The 25,790-nt window shown below is 42.6% G+C and overlaps 1 protein-coding gene across 7 annotated transcripts in view; it reads left to right on the top strand.

The window, feature by feature from the left end:
- The first annotated feature begins 1,089 nt into the window (after positions 1-1,089).
- sema4d (sema domain, immunoglobulin domain (Ig), transmembrane domain (TM) and short cytoplasmic domain, (semaphorin) 4D) overlaps positions 1,090-25,790 on the top strand; it is a 58,825-nt gene continuing 34,124 nt past the window's right edge. The window contains exons 1-3 of one of the 7 annotated variants that reach the window (XM_058414834.1): positions 6,529-10,595; positions 10,897-11,039; positions 16,386-16,492. In XM_058414834.1, coding sequence (XP_058270817.1) covers positions 11,036-11,039; positions 16,386-16,492 — 111 coding nt within the window. In that variant the 5' untranslated portion in view covers positions 6,529-10,595; positions 10,897-11,035. Of the gene's footprint in view, positions 1,232-4,739; positions 5,381-6,487; positions 10,596-10,677; positions 11,040-16,385; positions 16,493-25,790 lie in introns of those variants that run through there. The other 6 variants (XM_058414837.1, XM_058414838.1, XM_058414836.1 and 3 more) reach the window with 6 other exon arrangements.

Here is a 25,790-nt window from a genome sequence, read left to right on the forward strand (position 1 = left end):
TTTGTTATATTGTGTCTCAACAGAAAACATGGCTAAACCACGAAATATTTGTTGTGCAAGCACAATCTAGGCAGCTGTCGAACATCTGTTTGCCACAAGGGGGCCCAAAATATTCCATGAATAAATAATAATAAAAAATATTTAACTAAAAATTATTTCCATAAAGACTTCTGGTTTGTTTTCTTGGCACACAGGATCGAGAACTGCAAGCTATCATTGCTAAAAACATATTAAAAATCAGTTGAGGACTGCAATAAAAATTTATTTGAATAATCTAATTTAGACACTAGATTGAAAAATGTGAATAGAGTATGTTTTGAACAAAAATATTTTAAAAACTATAGCTAATAATATAGCTATAATATGGAATATGTGACTCCACGATTGGAGTGCTATTTGTTTTCCACTTATATTAGATGGACAAACATGTATTCAAAGTTTAAAACACATGTAAGTTGTCTTTCAACATAACCTATGCTTTAGATCAAGTTAAAAAAAATAAATACAAAACATATAAACGTTTATAAGCAGTTATAAACAGCGTTCATGCTGTCTTAGCATTGTCAGTGCTCTTCAGTGGTAAATATAATTATTAAAACACTTCAGAAGTTTTTTTTTTCCATTAATGTGTGTTAAACTTTACTTATCACCAATTATCCATTTTAGAAAATTTACATTCACTCAATAATTTTTCACTCAGTTCCATTAGCATGGATGCTAGTTAAGCAGAGTTTCTCTGTTGGCTAATGCTAAAACGTATTTTAGGAGAGAAACCTTATTAAAATGAGATGTTGTTGCAAGGACATAGTTTAACATATTTTTTTACATGATTAAATGAATGATTTTTGAGATTTTATGTCGAAAAATGATTTTAAAAAATGATAACATTTCACCTTTTAAGGGTTAAATCGGGTTAAATTACGGACGTTCTAACAAAATACCCTGGCTTGGTTGTCCAAATCCCAAAGTTTTATTAATTTTACATTTCGGTTAATTGTTTCAGGGAAAAAAATCACTAAAATTAGCTGATTTTAACACCGAAAATTAGTGTCCCCTGTATTTTAAATCATGTTAAAGGTTTTTTTTTAGTTTTGCCAAATCTGGCAACCCCGGTTTTGAATCGACTCCGCCATGCTGAGACGCTTTCACTAACTTGTCACGCTTATTCAAGCCACCGCGAGCCGTTTTAAATCGCCGGTGGACATCGAAAAAACCGGGTTTTATTCACCAGGTTAGTATGTTTATTTAAGTTTTATTTCATTCACGTGCTTTAGTTTGTATTGTGCACTGTTTGGGGTTTTTATTTAGCTGATGAATAACCTGAGGTACAACTGAGCGCGAGCTGGTCTGAGTTGGACTTCGGAGCTCGCGTGCACTTGTTACGGAGCTACTCACGCGCAGCGGATTTTATTTATTTATTTTTTCTTACTCAATCAAACGTTTATTTGTAAATTTATTTATTTGAGGAGTCTCAAAAGAAAAAAGCAACATGTTCATAAGCAGGTTTTGTATGGTTTACAATTCATAAAGTCGTGAATTAACGCGTGTTGCCAGCGGCTCGTGAATCTCGGGGTGATTTTTCTCTCCTGAGGTATTTTCAGTTGTCATGACAACAGGTTCGTGTCTGAACTAGCTAACGTTGCTAGTCTGATTAAATTCTAACCCGTTTTGCTCACTTTAATTTCAATGAATGTTGCTCGGGTTTTTTTTGCCTCCAGGTTTTAAAATCCCTCTGTCTGGGTTTTTAAAGGTCATTCAGGGTGTTTGGACATAAATTAGCGAGTCCTTCCTTCAAACAACAAAAGCCTCAGTGTCAGGGAGTGTGTGCTCCGTAAGTGCTCAAGGTGTGTGTGTGTGTGCGTGTGTGTGTGTGTTTGGGGGATTTAACTCTGAATCCTGGCTTTAACTAAACACTAAGGAAAACATTTCAGCCACAAAGACGCTGTGTGGAAAATAAGTGAGCACAGAAACGCATTTGTAGGCACTGGAATACTGTGGTGTGAAGAAATAAAACACCTTCAGGTGAGTGCCATTTTAGGAAAGTAAACAATTCAGAGTAAATAAGGTTCAAAACGTGACAGTGAGCGTTCAAAACCCTATCACGTCCGTACATCTTTGGCTGATACTGATTGGCAAGTAGGATCAATTCTGCAAAAAATCCGACGTGTCAGGCTCATCTTTCCTCCTGTCATCTTCTCGGTAACGTAAGGCTAAGCCGGACATGACCCCGAACTTTAAACGCTTCTCGGGTTTTAGACCTAGATAGCTGAAAAGACGTATTAAAATGTGATTCTTGAGTTCGTGAACGAAGCAAAGCTCCAAAACCACAACGTTGGGGATGTTTAATGTTGCTGCAAAATAATCAGAGACGAGGTTGTCTGTGAAACAGGTTAGTTCCTGTTATCGCTTTCTTTATAGCAGCTGTAAACAGCCGTTCTCTCGCTCTGTCTTGACGTGTTACTGAGAAACCTCCTCGGACAAGTGCGAACGGTTCAGATCGAAGACTTTCACCCGGTGGAAAAACCTAGAGGTCTGATTCCGTACAAAGAGATGATGCTTGACAGAAAATTACAGCGGATCGTTGATGTGTTATTGAGGGTTTATGTAGTACTTATAACGTTTGATCGTGTGAAGATGTCTGAAATTACCATATCTAACCTGTTATATGGGGCAGCACAGTGGCTTAGTGGTCCAAGAAGGTCCTGGGTTCGAATCCCAGGTTCGTACAGGAAGGGGCTTTTCTGGGTGGAGTTTGCATGTTCTCCCTGTGCCTGTGTGGACATGCACATTAGGTTGATTGGTGTGAGTGTGTGTGGCTGTCTGTCTATATGTGTGGCCCTGTGATGGATTGGTGACCTGTCCAGGGTGTACCCCTGCCTTTCGTCCAATGTGTGCTGGGATAGGCTCCAGCAGATCCCCGTGACCCTAATTAGGAATAAAGCAGGTGTAGAAGATAGATGGATAGAACCTGTGATATGTTTGAGATCAGATAAACACGACTGAGTTTGGTGTTTAAAAAATAGGATGAAAAAACCCCTTGAGCTTGAGTCAAGTTGGAAATTTTAGTCCAGATGTTTTATGGCTTCTGTATAACCCGTGTTTCCTGATTCATGCTTTAATCACCGAATGATTCGTTCCTGTTCACACATTTCGTCCTTTGTTCCAGTCACGTTAGTCACTTGGAAGTTAATCAGACGTGGTGCCGTGGTGCTCGTCATTCCATGGCGAGTCCGTTTCCCTCGGATTCCCCCGAGGCCGGTTTATTTTGATGAGACGAGGCCTGTGTTTTGCGCCGATGTCGATACCGTGTCCTTGACTGTGTTTTATGGTTCTGCTTTCACACTGGAGTCTGTTAAATATTTCATGGTGTTTCAATACTTTGAAAAGCTCCTAACATATTCAGATCATTTTTGATCAACCGCAACTACCTAATATTATTTTCCATACAGAAGGAGTCTCCAGTGTCAGCGTTTGTTTTGGGGGATGTTTGTGTTCTGGAAAAATGTGTTGTTTTTTGCTCAAGAGTGAAGCAGGCCTGTTGTTTTTCATTCTCCATGCGCTGTTCTCATTCTTCATGCTCCGTTATGTAGTAAAACATTAGCTGTAGTGTCTACAAGCTACAGTTTCACCTGAATCCATAATAAAACACCCCCCCCCCAGATGGAATCAGTGCTCCTTCTCTGCCAGATGTTGATGTTTTAATCATACCATAATTTGCTCTGTAGTTTATGACTAATCATGTGACAGGAAACAGTTGTGTAATGTTGCTAAGTCATCGTGATGTCTAACATCATGGACACAGCAGGACAGGTTGTGTTTAATGGCTTCATGTGAATTAAAGTTAAGTAGCTGTTGAGGGATTCTTGGTCATATCTGGAAACGGAAACTGGTTTGAAGGATCTGTTACTCGGTAATGGAGCTCCACAGGATAGGATCCTGTGCTGTGAGACGCCATTTTTATTTGGGTTCACTTGCTGAACTCGGGGTTGAGGAGACCCTTTAGAGTCGAAGAGATGTTTTCTTGTCATAGTTGTAAAACTAGCGCAGCATTACGTGCGTTATCACTTTACACCAGGTTTGTTTTTATTGTGCAAAACAGCTTCTAAATAAAAGGATTTGTAGCCGATTTGACACGTGATTTTATTTTTGTTTGTGAACTAGTTATAGATATTAAGATGGAAAGAGGGTGAGAGAGAGACAGACAGAGAACGAGAGACAGGGAGAGGGACAGACAGACAGAAAATAAAAGAGACAGAGAGGCAGAGAGATAGAGGGAGAGAGAGAGAGAGTGTGTGGAAGAGACAGACAGAGGGAGAGAGTGTGTGTGTGTGTGTAAGAGGGAGAGATAGATGGATGGATGGATATATAGACAGATAGATAGATAGATAGATGGAGAGAGAGACAGAGGAAGAGAGATAGACAGAAAACAAGAGAGGCAGAGAGAGTCTCAGGGAGATAGAGAGAGGGAGACAGACAGACAGAGAGAGAGAGTGTGTGACAGAGACAGACAGAGGGTGAGAGAGGGAGACAGACAGACAGATCCCAAAAAATCCCGGGATAAAACTGATGTTTTGCTGGATTGCCGTTTGTTGGGTTTTTAATCCGGTCGGTTGTTGTTGTGCTGCATGCCCGGTCCGAGTGCATCGTCACGCCCGCTTCGATCATCCAGCAGTCACGTGGCCTAGTAAAACAATATCTCAGAGAAAGGCACCGCTCTCCAGTCAGCGTCTAGGCGAACCCGATCAGGTGTGAGCTCTCCACTTCTCCCCTCTCTCTCTCACTTTATTTAGAGAGACGACTCGAGGATCTGTTTCTCAGAGGCCGGATAGAGGCGGGCTTTGTGTGGCTTTGCCAACATCTTTCAGTGTGTGTACAGAGAGCAGTGGGAACAGCAGCGATGAGACAGGTGCATGCCCTTATTCTGTTACAGCGCTGGAAAGTACCCAGCGGGGTAAAGGCGCTCCTGCTGCCCTCGCTTCACAGCCGTCCATTATCAGACATCATCACTTCCAAAAGCTGGTTTTCTGGACAAACATCATCAAAGCGAGACCTTTAGGACACGCAGAGGAAAGTAAACAAATGTTTTAGCCCACAGCAAAACCCCACGCCTTTGCATATGAAATGCTTTGCTTTGAAATAAGTAGCTGTTAGCGGCGCGGAGGTTCCTCAGACCCCAGGTGAAGGACACCAGAGCTCGTTGTTCATGTTAATGACTTATCCCCTGAAGGCTCAGCATATCAGAGATCTCTCAGCCTCGGCGTGTTGGTGTAGAATTGTTAGAGGGAATAGATTTAAGGAAAATATACTTTTTTCTCTTTTTTTTTGTTTGTTTGAGGATTTCCTTCTGGTAGGGTGCCGTTATTTTCGTCCAAGTTGAACGGTAAGTCTTATTCACTTTGCTTTCTTTTGGATCTCTTCTTCATTCAACTGAGATTTGTGGGATTTTTCATTAGATTGGTGTGGAATTACGATAGCACATTAAATGATGTATATATTTAGTAATAAAATTGTAGTATCTCTTTCATTACTGTACAAAGCTAGTGTTTTTTAAAAGGTGGCTAAGAAATAGCAACGACTGTGTGAATAAATTGATCACAAAGTCAGAGCAGGGAATGAAAGGAAAAAAATCCAAAAGCAGTTTCGTTTAGAGAAATTTAATATTTGTTGATAAAATACAACGAAATGGCTGGAATTTAATCGTGTGCTCTTTTGCCGAATTTTCCTCCGCTTTGTGTTCTCTGGTATTTCTGCTAATAATGAACGATTGTGGTGTCTAATATGGAGGGGGAGAGAGAAAGAGAGGGAGAGAAAGAGAGGGGGAGAGACGGACAGAGAAAACGAGAGAGACATAGAGAGAAAATGGCAGAAAGAAAGAGTGATAGAGAGAAGGAGACGGACAGAGAGAGTGAGATTGGGAGAGAGAAACAGAGAGACATATGGAGAGAGAGATAGAGGAAGAGAAATAGACAGATAGAGTACAAGAGAGAGCGAAACAGACAGAAAGAAAACGAGAGACATGGAGAGAAAGTGGCAGAAAGAGGGATATAGAGAGAGACAGATAGATAGAGAGAGTGTGAGAGAGAGAAAAACAGAGGGAGAGAGTGGGAGAGAGAAAAACAGAGGGAGAGAGACAGAGAGAGAGTGTGTGAGAGAGACGGATAGAGGGAGAGTGAGAGAGACAGACAGATAGAGAGAGATCATGTGATCTGGACACTGAGTTTCTCAGGTTGGTCATTTTGGAGGTTTAGGGACGTGGATGAAAGAGAGGCAGCAAAAATCAGCCATCACGATCAATAGGAAACAGGTTACCATGACAACCCCTGGAGAGTTCACATATTCCCATGATATCTTTATCTAAAGCTCAGCTCTAGGTGATGTGCAAAACGGCTTCGGTGTGCAGATCTGTGAGATGTAATAAAACGCTTTGCTTGTGTGTTTTTGTTTTTGTTTTTTTAAAGCTGACTCAGATATTTTCCCACAGAAAAGCCAGAGGTCCATGAGAACCTGTGTGAGCGAGGCATGTTAGCGTGTCACTCTGAGCGCTGTTTACTCAACTGTAATGCTAACCTTCTGGAAGTTTCTTACCATGACTGGTTAAAACAGCTTCGGTTGTTACACAAGTAAACAGTTTAATCAGCTCCGGCACAAGCACGAGGTCTGCACAGATGCATTGTGGGATCCAGCTGGACGTTCACTCTCGTTATCATTTAATCAGATGTCATGTATTTTAAGCCCAGACTTCCAGCATGGCTCCGTTCCAGACGTGATTGGGTTCGCAGTCTGATTTGATTTAAAGGGATCTCGAGACTGGCATTTCATTATGGTCTTGGGGGGGAAAAGAAGAAGAAGAGAGAAAAAAACAGCTACTGGATGTTGATTTTGCGGCTCCGCGGGTCGTCCTCGGGACGCTGCCGCCGCAGATCCCAGATCCGCAGACGGGTTGAAATCTGGTGGCGCTGATGAACTCAAGTGGTTGATGTTCTGTTTGGTGCCTTGAAGGATTTAAGGATGTGGTGTTTATCCTCCTCTGGGTGCTCTACGACGTCTGGAAGCAAAAACTGGCTTTAAAATGGAGTCCGATTTTTAAAAAAAACAGCTTTGTTGTTGTTGTGTGTCTGTTTCATGATGCTTTATCTGGATATCAATGCTTCTGCTGATGGTGTTTAATTAGTATGCCTTTTAAATTCACTTATTTCCTAATTCTTCATTCGGATCGGGTCAGATATATATATATATTTTTTTCTTGGATTTAATTCAGATCAGATTTCCAGAAAAATTAAAGCACTTGATCTGATACGTCATCGTTTCTATAGTAACAGCACGGTCACATGATGGGGTGTGTAGTTGTGGACACGGTGACGTTTTTCTGTGAGAAGATGATTGTGTTTATTAAGCTTTATGGAAGGAGTCTAAAGTGTCGGTGCTATAACTACATGGTTTACTACAATGTTTCTAACATTATTAGCTGTGGGTTGTTTGTTTGTTTTTTTGTTTGTTTTAAGCTTGTCGTGTGGAGGTTCCAAGCCATTTAAGTACCTGTGCTGTTCTTTAATTAATTAAAAGTTTTAAGGTATTGATGAGAGAAATCTTTGGGATGTTGTGTTATTAGAAAATACTCAGCTTCAGAGAGGTAACAGTAGCTCCGCCCACCACCCTGTTGTTGATTATTTTTCTGTCTATCATGACGTGTTTTCTTTCTTAAGTAATTCTAGGAATTGCTTTACTTATGGATTTGAACTTGCTTTGTTTGTCATTTGTGTATAATTTCTGTATATTCATAGCAAATTTTCTAGGCTGTTGAAGAGCGACTCGACTGGAAGTTAAATCCTCCTTTATCCGACCTTAAAGAAATATTTTTCTAACACTAACAAAACAACAAGGGTCGTCATGTCGTAAAACATTTACAGAGCCACCCAATAAAGAGCCTGGGGCTGTGTGCTTAATGCCCCGATGACATGAGCAATCAGGCCCTGACGTCCGCATATGGCTCATGATTTATGAGAAAAAGAACAGAGATTTTATTCGGTGGCTTGTCGTGGGAAAAGCCGGAAGATTCCTGAACCAGCCGTGAGAATCCTGGGAATGGTGCACTGCTGTACAACACGCAAATACAGTTTAAGAAAACTTTAAGTTTAAGAAACCGAGGAGCGATTTTATTTCTGTTCTCTCTCTCTGTCTCTCCATGTGAAAGCTCCGGAGAAGGACAAAAAAATTTGAGGCTCCTCTTCTGCTTTTTGTGCCAGGATTTCAGTTCGTATTCTCCTCAGCCGAGTCGTTTCAGCAACATAAAGCCCTGAGCGCTGTGCTGCGGGAGGGGGAGGGGAGACGACACGACCCGGCCTTGTCTCAACCTGTCTCCCTCGTTGTATAGGCTATACACACACACACACACACACACACACTGACTACAAAGTGGCCACAGGCAATCGACCTGCACTTTACCCCCTGCTGAGACAGAACTGTAGCTGGTTCCCCACACACACACACACACACTTGCTTTTACACACTTACACCCTTACCTCAATTGACCTACATATACATGCATAAACCTGACTCCTCATTTATAACAAAAACTCTTCCTCAATTCTGACTGGTTAGAAGGTGTTGATTAGTTTTCTATAACAGCAGCTCTGATTATTATTCGGTGAATATATATTAGCGTTCTGATTGGTTTCTATGGTAACAAGTCGTCGTGAGGGATTTTTTCGTTTTGTCATGATGTTTATTTGATGTTTGGAACAGGAAGGAGTCTCCAGTGTCAGCACAGTGTTTAGTCACAGTGAGTTTCTCAGTAACTCAACAATTTTCTTTTCATTATTAGCTTTGTGAGGGACGAGAGGCGACGGCTGTTACCTAAATTTACAGCTCGAGTCAAGGATAGAGCACTAAGAAACAACAAGGCTATAAATCCTCAATCAAACTGTCCTCAAGGAGCTCTAATCGTGACGAATGTCCAGCTGTCGGAACACACGCAGCGATGATCCTCTTTTTATTGGCCAGAAACTGAAGAGCTGGCTCGCGCCCACACCTCCACCAGAGCCCCTTTCCAGTGGAAATATTTGTGAGCGTGTGCTGGAATGTGTTGTCGAGGTTCCACGTTTTCAGCCTTTCCCTTTATCAAAACACGGAGGATTATATCAGGAAGGGAGCGCTGGGATGGGGGGCATGGGGTGGACACTTCCACACAATTGACTCTTTGACCTGATGTAATTTAAATGGTGCCCCAAACAAAGCTGATTCAGGATCTGTGTTCATTGTTCCAGAACGATTCACACAGAGGTAGAGAGAGAGAGAGAGAGAGAGAGAGAGAGAGAGAGAGAAAGATTGATTGAAGAGCCAATCACGCTCGTGGGCGGACCAGAACATCCCGAGCGAGGTGGGTGGGACCTCTTGAGAGACTTGAGAATTCTTGAGAATTGAAGAATCATTTGAATTCTGAATTTGGATCTGATTCACTGATTCAGATTAATGGCTAAGACTGGTTTTCTCACTCGTTCGAATGTTATTGTTCGTACAGGGATATGTAAATTCACGTCACAAACCCACACGGACGAAACCATGTGGAGGACACGTGTGTAGACGTGATCGATTGCGCTTGGCGTTCTGACCCGAGTATCGAGATCGCTCGTAAATCGACCCTCATTTGGAGTGAAAGCTGCTTTATGTTTGCCTTCAGCTCTCTCTCTCTCTCTCTCTCTCTGTCTCTCCTCTCTCTTAGTGTCTCTCCTCTCTCTCTCTTTTTTTCTTTCTATTTCTGTTTATCTCTCTCTTGCTTTCTGTCTCTCTCAATCTCTGTGTCTCTCCTCTCTCTGTTGATCTCTTTCTTTGTATTTATCTGTCTCTCTTTTGCTTTCTGTCTCTCCTTTTTCCTCTCACAATTCCCATCTCTCTCTCTCTCTCTCTCAGTGCCCTTCCTCTCTTTCTCTCTGTCACTCTTTTTTAGCTCACTATCCCCCCCTTCTTCATCTTTTTTTCTCTGTCTATTTCTCTGTCTTTCTTTTGCTTTCTAGGTATCTCCTTTTTTTCCTCTCTCTCTCTCTCTCTCTCTCTCTCTCTCTCTCTCACTCACACACACACACACACACGCCCCAGCTGATCTAAGTGCTATTGTCTGAAGCTGTCACAGCAGCTCCCCTCTGAACCCCGCACATGTGTGTGAAGCGATGCAGCTCTCTGTTTCTCCTCCTCTCTCCTGATGTCTCTCCTGATCCCGTTTAATATTTAATTGTGGCTTAGTCCTGAGAGAGAGAGAGAGAGAGAGAGAGAGAGGGAAAGTGAGCATCAGACATTTTTTTTTAGGTCTGATTTATTTTGTAGCTGCTCTTCTCCGTCTCCTCAGTCATGCCTCCTCATGTAGGGCTTTTCCTCCAGCTGCTCCAGTAACCTTCGCATACGTGGGGGAGGGAAAAGTGTGTCTGTGTGTGTGTGTGTGTGTATGCGGCTATCTCGCTCTGGAGATCCCTACTCGACTGTTAAATGATGTTTTAATGGACCAGGAACGTCAGCACCCTTCTGGGAAGATTTTTTATTTTTTTTAAATTCCAGGATGCATCCAATCGTCTGTTTTTTTTCCTCCCAGGATTCCGGCTCACGTGGTGAGTGAAAGTGATCTTTGTTACGGGGCTGCATTAGTGCATCAAATTATATAAACAGGAAAGTTTACGGGTAAATAATTGAGAACAGGCTCGTACGTCATTCAGGCGGCTGTGTATCGGCTCGTCGCTATAAACTTTGCAGATGAGCTGGGAAAAGATACAGAACGTGGTCTAGAGCACCTGTGTGTGTGTGTGTGTGTGTGCACGCTCTCTATTTATTGTCGTGTGTAATTATTAAGTAAGTCGGTCGTCCATGAATCTGAGTCTGTTGTTAAATTGTGCTCTCAATGACTCCGCCCAGTTTTAGATCAAAGCACGTCTTCTTAAGCACTATCTGCAACTTCAAAGCGTTTCTACGGCGACGGTGACACAGACGGGTGACACGGAGACCTGAGACGAGGCTCTTTATCAGGACCGTGACGCTTTAAAGCCTTCACTATATGCGTAAGACTGACTCCTCTAAAGCTTTGTATAATAGATTATGATTGAGGGCTTGTGAGGATGGAGGAGGGTGGGTGTGTGTGTGTGTACATGGTGGTGTGTGTGTGTACATGGTGGTGTGTGTGTAGGGGGGGTAGTGCTTCATGTCTTTAGATCTCCGTTTCTGCTTGCTGTGAGCGTAATGATGTCAGTCAGGTGTGAGTTTTCACACATGGCGTCTGTTCTTGAGGAGCTTTCCGTGTGTGTGTGTGTGTGTGTGTGTGTGTGGACAAATCAGAAATTCATCAGCTAGATCACCTTACAGAAACGAATGCTTTGCAGTGCATTTACGAATACTTTGAAGTGCAGTGCAACAGATTTTCCCTGGATGAATAAGCCACGCCCACTCATTACCGTATACGTACATTCTAGGAAATTAGTTAAACATATATTTAACAAAGACATCGTTAAAATAGACAAAAGCCAAATAAAATAGATAATTTGTTAGTTCATGATAAAATGAGGAACAATAAAATAATTTATGACTCGTTCTTTTTTTAAAAAAAAAAAAAAAATTCTTTCTTTGCATATTGCATATAGTATCATGATATTTTTAGTCAAATTGCCCGACTTTATGCTATATTCAGATTTTCGGTGGAATTCTGGAATCGCAGTATCTTATGTTTTCATTTTTTTACGTTTTTCAAAATGAAAAAAAAAAATAAACGTGTTTATTTGATGATAAAAATTTTTTACTGGAATTTTTAATTTTATGATGAAAGCATGTCCATTTTAACAGAATTTTATTTTGCTTTCTTTCAGTGTTTAATATAATTTAGATTTTTTTTTTTACTTTTTAATTGAAAAATAAATTCTTTTTAATTTCTCAACTATTTTAGATTTTTAATTTTCTTTTCAACATATTTTATATTTTAATTTTCCTTTTCTTTAATCTGGTCTGAAGTGTGTAAAAAATAACACAGGTCTTATTTTCTTGCTATCATGAATAATTTTCGTCACTGGAACGCTCTCCTCCGGTTGTTTATTTTTTCCCCTCTATTTTCCCTCTACTCAGTATCCGCAGTATCGATCTATCGAGCCGGTGGTCAAAGGGTCACACCGAAACCCACAGGACAGGGAAATATTTATAATTAACCACCAGATCCCCCCCCGCTGTTTCAGGGATGGACAGCATGTACACATCTATTCCTCTGGATTCTCACGTCAGCGCTGTTCTGTACCTCACGTGGAGACGCCAACGTTTACAAAAAACTACAACCACAACGACACGAACGTGGACAGGAGCGGACGTCCTCCGCCTGTGGTCAGACGGACGTGTAATTAGTTGACTGTAGAGAAAAGGATTTGAGAAGGCACATGTGAAAAAGAACAGAAATTGAACTGAGGGTTAAATATAGCGCCGGATCCTGGATCATGGGTGCTGACAGACTCGAGGCTGCGTTTACTTATAGCTCTATGCTTTTGAGCGCGAAGTCTTTCTCAGACAGAAAATGGCAGAGTTAAATATAAAAACGACATGAGAAAGAGCCAGTAAGCGTTTCTCTCTCTCTCTCTCTCTCTCTCTCTCTATTCAGAGATACCCACGCAGCTCAGGTTCCCATTGTATCACTACAGGGCGTGGCACATGTGTAGCGGCATGATGTTAGCATTGCTTTGAACCTGGTTTCAAGTTACCTCACATCCCACTAATGAGTCATGGATGTAGGAGTAGAGCACTTAAAGAGGAAAATTAAAGGTGAAATAAAACTGCGGGCTGCTTTGTGTGGTTTTGTGGTCAGGTGTAGACGGATTAGAACATTGTTAGCTAAATCAGCAGGCCAGTAATGGACAAGTCTGATTTCATGGTAGCTAATGGTAGCTAAGCTCAAATGTTGACTCAGCTACAGCCTGCGGTCGGTTGTTCGGCTGGTTAAGCGTCTCGAATCTCCTGAGAGATACAGAAAAGACCGATAATTCATGTATGCTAATCAGATCTTCTAGGAGAAAACCTAAGTCTAGGGTCATCCAGGTCGCCATGGCAACCACTGTGGAGCTTGTTATGTTTAAACATTTGGTTCTGTCTCAATAAGGGATTATGGAACGACTAATGGAACAAAATATAGGGCATGATCGATGGGCGGGGACGGATGGTATACTCAGAGAGAGAGAGAGAGAGAGAGATTGAAGACAGTCGTCTGTGAGCTCATGTATGCAGAAGAGGGCAGGTAACATTTTCCTCTGATTTGTGTAACACTGCCTTGTGATGGTTCAGAGCATCAGGACAGTCCTAGTAGCCATGATAAATCTCTTCCTCCCCACTGAGCCACACGAGCTACATGAGCTACACAAGCCACGCCCATTTCTACCCAGAAGGGAAGGCTAACAGCCACAGGAAATCCATTCTCCTCAGCAGCGTCTTAGCAGCAGCGTGCATGTCGTCAGCGCTCGGCTCTGAGGCTGCAGGTCAGGACCTCCTGGTGATGCAGTACGGAGACTGAACCTCCTGTCCACATGGTTACACACACAGTACACTGATTTACATTTTCAGCATGGGTCTGAGTGCAGAGTGCAGGTTATAGCAGATGCGTCGAAGCCGAGAGGGAGAGAGAAAGAGAGACAGAGAATCGGGAGAGGGAGAGAGACACAGAGATAGAGAGAAAGAAAGAGAGACCGGAGAGAGTAACACAGAGACACAGAGAGAGTGAGGGAGACACACACACACACACAGAGGGAGATACAAAGTCAGAGAGAGAGACAGAGATGTAGAGAAAGACAGAGAGAGAGTGAGTCCAAGTACAGAGAGAGAGAGAGGGAGACACAAAGTCGGAAAGGGAGAGAAAGAGTAAGACGGAGAGAGAGAGAGCAAGGACAGAGATGAAGAGAGAAAAAGACAGACAAGGAGAGAGAGAGCAAGGACAGATGAAGAGAGGGACAGAGATGGAGAGAGAGAAAGACAGACAAGGAGAGAGAGAGAGACAGAGAGAAACAGAGAAGGGGAGAGACAGACACACACACACAGATGAAGAGAGAGAGACTGAGACCAAGAGAGAGAGACACACACAGAGATAGAGACAGAGAAGGGGAGAGACAGACACACACACACACACAGATGAAGAGAGAGAGACTGAGACCAAGAGAGAGAGACACACACAGAGATAGAGGGAGAGGGACAAAGATGAAAGAGAGAAAGACAGAGAGAGAGAGTTCCTGAATTCAGTCTGTCATGGTTAAGGTTCTGTCCACAATCACACCCTAGTTTCCTCCCACACACGTCTCACCATTAGGCAGAACGACACAAACACTTACATAGTGATTGGCCACATACCAGTTTCTGTTCCTCACAGACATGAAGTAAACTGGGAGGACTGGGCTGTATTGGAGGAGCAGTTGGTGAGCTGAGACTGAGTGAAATTCTTTACTCATCACTGTGATGATTTTACTGATTAAATGTGTTGCATCACAGATCGCTAACTCGCCATGATCTTCTAGAAACACAGCCTCGACAAATCTGTACAGTTACACTGTAATTACACGTGTTATAACAAGTGTGTTACACTGAAATAAACAAAATAATATCGCACAGACTGAGGATCACAACCTGGATCTGCTTACAGGTGGTGCTGGTGATGCTTATAAGCTTTATTTTTTAAATGGACTGATAATGTCTCCTGCAGGACTTTTATTTATTTATTTATTTACATACATGTTTAAAAAAATCAATAGATGATTGTTGATGAAAAAATGTAATAAATTGAGGCCAGATTTAGATTATTTTTTAATTGAAGATAAATAAAAGATTTTTTATTCATGCACACGCTGATTTCTTGAGAGCAGCACACAGCAGCAGTGTGTATTACGTTAGGGAAAAAGCCGACCAGTCGCATTAAACCGGTATCTGTTTCACGTTAAGGAAAAAATAATCTAATTTGTACTGCTTCGACCTGGTGATGGGAGTGTAACCTGATGCAGCTGCCTCCACACCTTCAAGCTGCCCGTCATGTAGACTGTGTAGTGGCTCAGAGAAGGTGATGAGCAGGCGTGGAGATGTGTCCTAGTGTGCAGGTGTACTAGTGTACTGGTCTACTTGTGTACTAGTGTCGTGGTGTAATGGTGTCCTGGTATACTAGTGCTCTGGTCTCCTAGTGTGCTGGTTTACTAGTGTCCTGGTGTACTGGCGTCCTAGTCTTGTGGTGTACTGGTGTCCTAATGTGCTGGTGTCCTGGTTTACTGGTGTCTTGCTGTCCAGGCTCGGCATGTGCTCCCCGAGTCTTCCAGCTCTCAGCTCTTTGTCAGGATCGATGTAATCACGAGGCAGTAATCAGATTGCTGAGTGCTGATTGGATCAGGTCGACCTGCGTGATGAATAACATCATCGGATTCCACATCTGCCCTCCTGCCCTGTCCTCCTTTCTCCCCTGATCGATAGGGAATAGAAAATTAATTGCTTGCTGTATAGTGTTTACTCTCTCTCTCTCTCCCTCTCTCTCTCTATCTATCTATTTCTCAGTGAGCTTCAGCGACTCGCATAAAGTCGTTGTCCACTGTGTTGACGTGCCATTTGATCTATTAAGATAATAGCTTGTTGCTATTTTAATCTGTAATGCAGAGATAAGCAGGGGGCTTTAGCCCGGCTCAGTTCGATGGGAAACGCAGAGCTGTTTAGGAGTTAGAGATATATACGTTTGGTCTGTATGGTAGGGATATGACACTTTATTTTGTAAAATGCAGGATTAGGAAACTAATCAAGGATGAAGCAGCGTTACTTTTCCTCCATGCAGTTGATTAGTTTCCATTGACAGGATGATTTGGAAGTGTTTTCTTCGTCTTAGATGACAGGAATTTGGCAAAAACACAGCTTGTCATGTTGCAAGGTAAACCCTTCCAACCTGAAGACCTCCTTGCGAGGGAAAAACGACAAAAGATGAACAATAATAGTCGACTCTTGTATACGTTATCGAAACCGTGCTTCTTCTACACACACACAAACACACACACACAAAAACACGAAACACACTTGTTATTCCGTCTTGGTTCAATCCAGAGAAATTCCTCAACGCTCTCCATTTATTCTCCTTGGCTCCCTGGTCGCCATGGCGACCAAGTCCCCCGTGAAGATGGCAGATTTCTCTTTCCGTCGAGCTTTGGCTCGGTTTAGCGGTTCGAGGGAAGCGTGTGTCCAGTTTACAGGCGTGTAGTGAGTTTGTGAGGGATTGAGGTGTGTGGTGTAAATAAGAGTGTATTTCCTGATCTGTGTGTTGTTTTTGTTGACTCTGGTTGCCCCCCCCCTTGGTTTATGGATATTGACAGTGTATAAATACTGTGTTTATTTTCCTCCTGAACGCCATGTTTTGTCCTCCTCCTTCTCCGTAGATCGGAGCGAAGCACCACGCTGCCCTCTTCTCAGCCGTCTAAGACGTGGAACCCGAGGGATCTTCTTTAATGAATCAGCCATCGCCTCTCGACGCCATGACGTACAAGTAGGTGGTTGTTTGCCGTTTCCCAGCTGCCTCTCTCTGTAATAAAGCGGCTGCTCTGTGTTTTTCCCGCATGAGCTCACGAGCGCACGGCATCGCGGCTGTAATCGCAAAGCCCGCAATTACGTCGTCCGTGCACTTGGGCAAATATTCCTCACTGCTAAAAGTGCTCCAGCGCAATAAAGGCCTCTACTGTTCTGCTGTCAGTGCTGCCGCCCATGGTATTTGCATGCTGCCTGATTTGCATGGCACGCTGGCTGAGCTGTGTTTGCCAATCTCCGTTAGAAACGGCTGATCCGGGAACAGTTCTTCTGACCCGAACCGGTCGCAAGCGGAGAACCCGGGTGTTTATCTTTTTATTTTCTCTCCTTCCCCTCCTTGGTTGCTCCGGGAGCTGCAGCTCTTCACATAGACAATGAGAGGAATGTAGGCCACGAATTCATCATATGACAGAAAGAGAGGAAAGAGAGAAAGATTAAATCTGTGGCTGGTGAAGCATGCAAGTGTTTCTGCTTTCTACCTCATCATGCTGAAACCGGCGCTCTCGAGACATCTGTTTACATACAGGAACGCAAGACCTGGACCCGTATCCCAGGCCTGTGTTTACACCTCAGAAATGCACAAGAGCAGGATCTATCTCTTTACCTGAAACAACAGCGATCAGGTGATATAGACGTTCAGTTCCTTTTAAAATGACTAAGCTTTTTAACTTAAGGGGAAAAAAGCAGCAAAAATACAGCTTTAAAATCACAACTCACTGCTTTAAAGGTAAAAAGTATAAAAGTTATTATTTATGAAACAAACCAAAAAAATCATATCCTTTGTTTTAGGATGAAAATTAATGCTTTCTTTCTTTCCTATTTCTTATTTGTTTATTTAGTTAGTTAGTTAGTTTCCTACTTAATTCTTTCTTTCTTTCTCTGTCTGTCTGTCTTCCTTCCTTCCTTCCTTCCTCCCTCCCTCCCTCCCTCCCTCCCTCCCTTCCTTCATTTCTTTCTTTATTTCTTTCTTTCTTTGGCCAATTCTTGTTTTCGTATCTCCCAAAAAATCAGCCCCCCCCCCATTCTGTATACCCAGCAGAAAAGACTGGAATTAGATTTAGAATAAAATGATTATTTATGATCAGTGTTATCAGATGTATTCTCCTGTGTGTGAATGTTAGCTGTAGTGAGGAGTTATTGAAGTGGTTCAGTACATCAGTTTGTTCTGCAGGCTGAGAGAGATGGAGCAGGACTGCAGTGATGGCCGTGTCCTGCATGTCCATTCTGTGTGCCCGGGACCAAACAAACATTTGTCTGACATTTTAGCTCTCGGCTGGACATCTGTCTTTGTGTCAGGGTTTACCCCCCCCCCCCCACACACACACACTATTCTTTCTAGGTGATGAGTCAGTGCCGTTATTTTAGTGTTGATAGTTTTTCTCTGTGTTTTTAATTTCTATATTTCTTTCTTTCTTACTTAATTCTTTCTTTTTCTTAATTTTTCTTTCTTTCTTTCTTTCTTTCTTTCTTTCTTTCTTTCTTTCTTTCTTTCTTTCTTTCTTTCTTTCTTTCTTTCCTTCCTGTTTCTCCATGTGTGTGTGTGTGTGTGTGTGTGTGTGTGTAATCAGGATGAATCTGGGAGAGGTTTTGTTGGAAGGAAGATGTACACACATGTAATGAATGTTTAATAAAGATAATCACACATTTGTTCCATTTGTTGGTTAAAGTCCAAATCCGCCGCGTCCATCTCGACAGCTTGAGAAAGCGTTGTGCGGTCACTTCAGCTCAAACGCTGTTTATTTACAGGAACAGAAGTGTCGTGTCTAAGTGGACTTCCCACCAGCTCGTGACTAAACTGGATCCGAACGCTCGTCCCTCTCGGCCTCGGCAGTAAGTGATGAGCTCCTCGACGAGCTGCCCCGAAGCATCAAAGGTTTCCTAGCAACTCTGGCGAGGCCCCTGATTTAGTCGTCCATTGTATTGCCGGAGTGTCGGAGTGCGATTGTTAGTCTGGAAGAATGATAAATGTCCTGACAAAAAGAAGTGAAGGAGGAGAGAGAGAAAAGAGATCAGGGTGTGAACAAAGCAGCCCTACTTAACATTCATGCTCCTGTGTTCAGTTCTGTGTTCAGGCTGTTCCTCCTCTACACACACACACACACACACACACTCACTCTCTCTCTCTCTCTCTCTCTCTCTCTCACACTCACACACACACTCTCTCTCTCTCTCTCTCACACTCACACACACACTCTCTCTCTCTCTCTCTCTCTCTCTCTCACACTCACACACACACACTCGCTCTCTCTCTCTCTCTCTCTCTCTCTCTCTCTCTCTCACACTCACACACACACTCTCTCTCTCTCTCTCTCTCTCTCTCTCTCTCACACTCACACACACACACTCTCTCTCTCTCTCTCTCTCTCTCTCTCTCACACAGACACACTCTCTCTCTCTCTCTCTCTCTCTCTCTCTCTCACACTCACACACACACACACACACCCACACTCTCTCTCTCTCTCTCTCTCTCTCTCTCTCACACTCACACACACTCTCTCTCTCTCTCTCTCTCTCTCTCTCTCTCACACAGACACACACACACTCTCTCTCTCTCTCTCTCTCTCTCTCTCTGTCACACTCACACACAGACACACACACCCACACTCTCTCTCTCTCTCTCACTCACACTCACACACAGACACACACACACTCTCTCTCTCTCTCTCTCTCTCTCTCTCTCTCTGTCACACTCACACACAGACACACACACCCACACTCTCTCTCTCTCTCTCACTCACACTCACACACAGACACACACACTCTCTCTCTCTCTCTCTCTCTCTCTCTCTGTCACACTCACACACAGACACACACACCCACACTCTCTCTCTCTCTCTCACTCACACTCACACACAGACACACACACTCTCTCTCTCTCTCTCTCTCTCTCTCTCTCTGTCACACTCACACACAGACACACACACCCACACTCTCTCTCTCTCTCTCTCACTCACACTCACACACAGACACACACACACTCTCTCTCTCACACAGACACACACACTCTCTCTCTCTCTCTCTCTCTCTCTCTCTCGCCCCACATTCTGAGGAAGATTTCTTAGAGGTTTTTTCTCTTCCTCTTCTTCTCCCCCAGTCACTCCTCAGCCTCAGGCCTGTGGTCAGTGCTGCCGTGTGATTCGACTGATTCATGACTCAATGGATGATGTTGTTGTCTGCTGTCAGCTGTGGCAAATGTTTATTTTAGTCTCTGTAAACTTGTTAAAAGAGCATCTGCAGTCCACTTTCTACTATAAACACACTTTCCGTCTGTGATTACAATCCACTCTTCTTCCATCCTGTAGTCGAGAGATCACTGAGCTGTAAGAGCCATCGTTTTGTACTTTCCGGATTCTCTTAACACTCCGACGCTTTCGGAAAAACAGGGGCCCTGCCAGGGGCCGAGAGGATCCGCTCCGGCTTTTCCAGCACAGTGGACATTGTTGTGCAAACATCACACTGCTAGTGCTACAAGTCCAGATTGGAGATTACGCTTCCCAGAGACAAAGCCTTTTCTTTCTTTCTTTCTTTCTTTCTTTCTTTCTTTCTTTCTTTCTTTCTTTCTTTCTTTCTTTCTTAATTCTTCTCTTTCTTTCTTTCTTTCTTTCTTTCTTTCTTTCTTTCTGTCTGTCTTTCTTTCTTTCTTTCTTTCTTTCTTTCTTTCTTCTTTCTTTCTTACTTAATTCTTCTCTTTCTTTCTTCTCTTTCTTTCTTTCTTTCTTTCTTTCTTTCTTTCTTTCTTTCTTTCTTTCTTTCTTTCTGTCTGTCTGTCTGTCTGTCTGTCTGTCTGTCTTTCTTTCTTTCTTTCTTTCTTTCTTTCTTCTTGATAAAAAATCCAGTAATTCCATATTCCATAAACCCCATGACCCAAGTTCTCTTTTGTTAATATCTCACTCTTTCTGCTTCTTCTCCATCTCCTTCCTCCCTCCTTCCTTCACATCCTCAGCAGTAAATACAGCATTTTGCAGGCTGTAGTTTTTATATGATTTGATGCGATGTGAGTTCCTCGTGCGTGTTTCTCAATCCTCGAGCACATCTGCAGAATGGTTTACTTGGGAAAAACATGATATAATCGGTGTAAAAGTACAGACACGTCCCTAAAACGCTGAGGTCAGAGCACCACACCCACTGCTTCACAAAACACATCTAAAACCCCTGAAGGACAGCCATAGAGTCACCAGGCATTTAAAAAAAACTGGCTCTAATGAATCTTCTATTGACAGGAACATGTGAGTCATTACAAAAAAAGCAGAATTCTGAAGAATAAAAAAGGAATCGATCAACTGAGGGATGATCTGATGTCATGGACTGTCGGGTGTGTCGAGAAAATACACCAAGCTGTCCAAGATGCTGAGATAGTGATGCAATGATCGCTACGGCGACGTAAACAAATTTTTCTCAAAAAAGTCCATCGGATACTCCAGACCGATACGGAATTCTCAGGGGTTTTTTGTGTAGGTGTTTGTTTGACTTTTATCATGGGCTCATGAATCAAAAGTCAACGCCGTGGTCATTGTTTTTGTTCTCAGCATCAACACGGGAGAACTTCTCAGTCTTAAAAAGCTTGATCTGACCAGAACAATCCGGTTCTCGAAAAGGATTGATCAATCTGGTGTACTCCGAATGATCTTGGGGCTGTTAAACCAGTGCTTTTGGGCTCTGGAGACCTCCATGGGTCTGTGAAGAACAGCCAAGGGGTCAGTGATTCATGTTAGTATATTTAGGGGTCCAAGCACCAAAGTCAACTAAGTTCAGGAATGAAAAACTTAAATTAAACTTAAAAACTTGTACAGTGTCGAGCCAAATCATGGTTTTAGGTCTGTCTAGCCTGTGGTAGTTACCATGGTAACAGTACACACTTTTTTTTTTAAGGTTTGGTTTATTTATTTCCTGTAAATCTCTCCAATACAGTTTGCTTTGGTTAAGTGCTAGTTTATCGCCGTAATTATTATCGTTATAACCTCGTATAACATTTATGGCAGTTATTAGGACCGAATCAGTCACGGAGACGAGTTTGATACGTTGAAGTTTTAGAATCTACAAGTGCCTCATCAAGCACCATCTGCATCTCGTTCTCTTCGTCATTCAAACGCCATTGTGCGCCCATCTCCTCGTCCACAATCGTCCTGTCGTCCCGTCACTTCAAACAACGCCATCGGACGTTATAAAGAGCGCGACCCCCGACCCCGCCACTTCCTCTTCCTGTCTCTCAGGACCCCCGTCGTAAGGGAAGGGGATGGGCTGCGTCTCTGACGTCTCTGACGTGCAGGACGCGTTTTGTTTGCAGCACCGAAAGTCACGTCAGAGCGCTTCCGCCATCTGTAGAGCAAGACGCCAACTTTGACCTTTAACTCATCAATTCGAGGCCGCTGTCAACCCCCTGAAGTTTGCGATAGCCGTGAGTGTGAGGCGCCGACACCTGCCACAGAGGGGTGTGTGAGAGTCAATGAGCTCTGGAGGAGTGTGTGAAACAGGGTGAGGGGATAATTAGGGACAATTGTGAATTACTGACAAATGGTTGGGGGGGGGGGGGGGGGGCGAGGGACAGCGTATGGCTTGTGTTTATCGTATGACGTTGAAGGGGAGAACTTTTTGCATGTGGTGAAAGTTGCACTCGATGGAGTCGAACTGCGCGACGCTGGTATCTCTAAAGACGACGTAAACCTCGAGACGGAGTTTTGTTCTCCTTGGAAGTTTGGTATCACTCTAATAACATAATTCAGGTAGGGGGCGTGGCCTGAACCTTAGTTTCTGCCCTGCCCTATTTCTATTACTTTGTGTTTTTACTTCCTTCGAGATTACCCAGGTCTTCCCTACATCTTACTTTAAGAAAATTACAGACTAAATAATGACTTACTGCCTTTTTTTCCTGATAATTTTAGTCCTTTAGAATGGACACAGCTATGATTTTTCTTCAGGCAGATACATTTTTGGAAAAGTTTTCCAGAAACGTTTTCTGCTGCTTGCTGTATTTGGTCTCCTAGCAGGCTTGTCCTCTTCCTGAATCCCAAATAGATAAACAAGGAGCTCGGAGAACTCTCTTAACATCTTACTTGTTAAGGGTCGTTTAACTCAATGGTCCTGATTCCCCTCACTGAGAGTCTGGTAACAGGGGAAAGATAATAAAATGCTGATTAAATGGATCGTTAAATGGTTTTAGCCGTGTAAGATCACGTAATATTTAAATGAACAAACATTGTCGTGTCCTGGTTTGTAGAGAAAACCACAAACCCGTCTCTCCTGAATCCTCACGATCACTTTGACGCGTTTATTTTAAAGTTAGTGGCATCCCTGACTACAAAAGGTTCAAGAGCTGCTGACTTAAAGCACGTCAAAAATCCCTGACAGGTGCATGGGAGTCATTACAGAAATGCAGAATTCTGAAGAATAAAAAGAAATTGATCAACTGAAGGATGATTTGATGCCTTCATGGACTATTGGGTGTGTCGAGAAAATAAACCAAGCTGTCCAAGATGCCGAGATGGTGATGTAATGATCGCCATGGTGACCATAAACAAATTTTACCTAAAATCCTTTTCTAAAATCCCTTCCTAAAAAAAATCCATTTGATGTTTTCAGAACAGTTCGGAATTCTTAGGGGTTTTTTTTATTGTTGTTTGACTAAATAATGCAAATGTTCCCCAGATGTAAACAATTTCATCATGGGCTCCTGAATCAAAAGTCAACACAGTGGTCATTGTTTGGGTTCCTGACCTGAACAAAGGAGAACGTTTCTAACTTAAAAAGCTCGATCCGACTAGAACGATCTGGTTCTCAAAAAGCAAAACTATTGGAATGATCACGCTTGATGATTCTGGTGTACTCCAAATGATCTTGGGGCTGTTAAGCCAGTGCTTTTGGGTTCTGGAGACCTTCAGGACCTAATCCCATCCATATAGGGCTTAAATGGAGTTAGATGATAATGATGATGATAATGTAGCTAATATCTTCCCCGTAGTTGTAAGATACATTAATTTTGTAGTAATTGAATTTGTCAGTTTTTAATATTCTTGAGTTCTTGATCTGACCGGATTAAAAAAATCTCTGAATTTAGGAAACATCTTAATAAGAACAGCATGCAGATCATGACAGTGTGGATCTAGAGCTTCTAGAGATGCCAGACGTGATGGAATTTTTCTGCGTGAACCCTTTGTGATGGTGTGTTTGGTCGGGTTTCCTCGCTCAGATCCCTGATCATACTCCGACCTACATTCGGCTGTCTGGCAACCCAAGGCTTCTGCGCGTGGAGATGATTTGTGTTGCATCACTCGGGGTCACTGGGGCACTCTGTAAGCATGCCTTCAGAGAAGAAGCTGTACTTTTTTGGAAAAGGAGTACACATACAAATCGTTTGATTCTGTGCCAGACAATGCAGACGTTTTCTCTTTCTCTGCCAGACAGTGCAGAAATCCTCCTCCTGTGAAAACAGCTTCCTTTTGTGAACAATAGTCACCATTTTACAGTTTTATAGACTCCATTTATGTACATCCCTCTGGTCTGGACTGGGAGTGAGTATGGATGCAGATCAGGCTGCTCTTGTTTAAAAACTCAGTCTTAATTAATATCACGAGGGTTTCCTGCTAATTTCCGACCAGCATAATGCGTACAGCGTTTCCCACGGGTGGTTTGGTCTAGCTGATAGACGAGGTGTAATGGAGCTGAGCATAAACATAGCCGTTTTATTCCCGTGTTTATTCCCATCAGGCTGGAGACGGTTTAATTTGCATGCGATTTAGAAAACAATGGCTGTTTTGTGATTGTGTAAAGTGTGTGTGTGTGTGTGTGTGTGGGCCCAGTTGTTTGCCACAATGTCCTCTCTACACTTTTGTTGTTTGTTTGTTTGTTTTTGTAGCAGTGATTCAGCTCATGTGTTTTATATTTAGTGCGATGTTCATGATTATTTCATAAGCATAAAGGAAGTGTACCTTCCCAGTAAGACACACCCACAGCATCATTCCCTCCCCCTCCCCCTTCACACTTCACTCTGATCTGATCTCATCAGACCAAATGGATGGAGGAATGGCGTTGTGATAACATTCCTGGTTGTGTTTATAAAATGCCCGAAGGCACTCCACGCATGAGGCAAGATTCTGACTTCTACGATAAAGGAGACGCCTTCACACGCTTTCTGTAGATGAAGCGAGCAGAATCCAAACTAAATGTGAAAAAAAGCGTGATAAAGTTCATGGGGAAAACGACAGATGCCATGATCATCGCACTTTTCTGCTCCTGGTAATGATTGCTTATACTTCCACCCGAAAATTTGACAAAACAAGTGCCGTGGGCTTTGTTTTGTAGTATGGTCTGTTTGTCCGTTGTGTTATGCATGGAACTGTCTCTTCCATCGAAATACACTAGGACTTATTCTCTTTATCTGCTAGGAGTTGTTTTTTCTTGCACTTCTCCTACCCTGTGAATTCTGATTTCCGAGTCCCGAATTCCACATTCTGAATTCTGGAGTTCTAGATTTTGAACTCCGAGTTCTAAATTCTCAAATCTAAATTTTAGAATTCCGAGTTCTAAATTCTGAATTCCAAGTATTTAATTCCAAATTAAAGTTCTAAATTCAGAGTTCTCAGTTTTAAATTCTGAATTTTAAATTCTAAATTCCAAATTTGGAATTTGCCACTTTAATAACTAGCTTATGGTACCTGGGAACTTGCAATAAGAAAATTCCTAAATAAACAAAGATTCTCTCTGTCTCTCTCTTTCTGAGCATAAATGTAGGGGTGTGTGTGTGTGTGTGTGTGTGTGTGTTGGCTAGGTTGATGCCGTGTTTGTTCTTTACAGCCCTGTGAGGGTCAGCATGAACAAATGGCAGGAGTGGAATCTCATTGCTTTTGGAAAACATTTGCACCTGCATGCCGTAACCTGCTGCGCTTATTATGATGATAAAACCTTCTTGGAAAGCTGTTGCCTGTTAAAAAAAAAATACATTGCTTGTCTGAATGAGAAGACACACACACACACACATACACACACACACACAAATGCGCGCACACACACACACACACAGATTGATGATGTCAGTGTGAGTATTTTATGAGGCTGAAAAGCTCATCAACCCCTAATTCAGTCACAGCTGCCCATTCACACTGTTCACTTCCTGTTCAGTCAAATCTCAATAGCACAATATTGTGTGTGTGTGTGTGTGTGTGTGGCATCTTGCATGCTGGTTTAAAGTGTCTGCTCTCATTTACACCCGTTGCACCTTTACACACTGCACAATGATAATATACTGTTTTGTTATCTCTGTCTGTCTG

The sequence above is a fragment of the Hemibagrus wyckioides genome, linkage group LG18 (genome assembly GCF_019097595.1).
Source record: "Hemibagrus wyckioides isolate EC202008001 linkage group LG18, SWU_Hwy_1.0, whole genome shotgun sequence".
Classification (NCBI taxonomy): Eukaryota; Metazoa; Chordata; class Actinopteri; order Siluriformes; family Bagridae; genus Hemibagrus; species Hemibagrus wyckioides.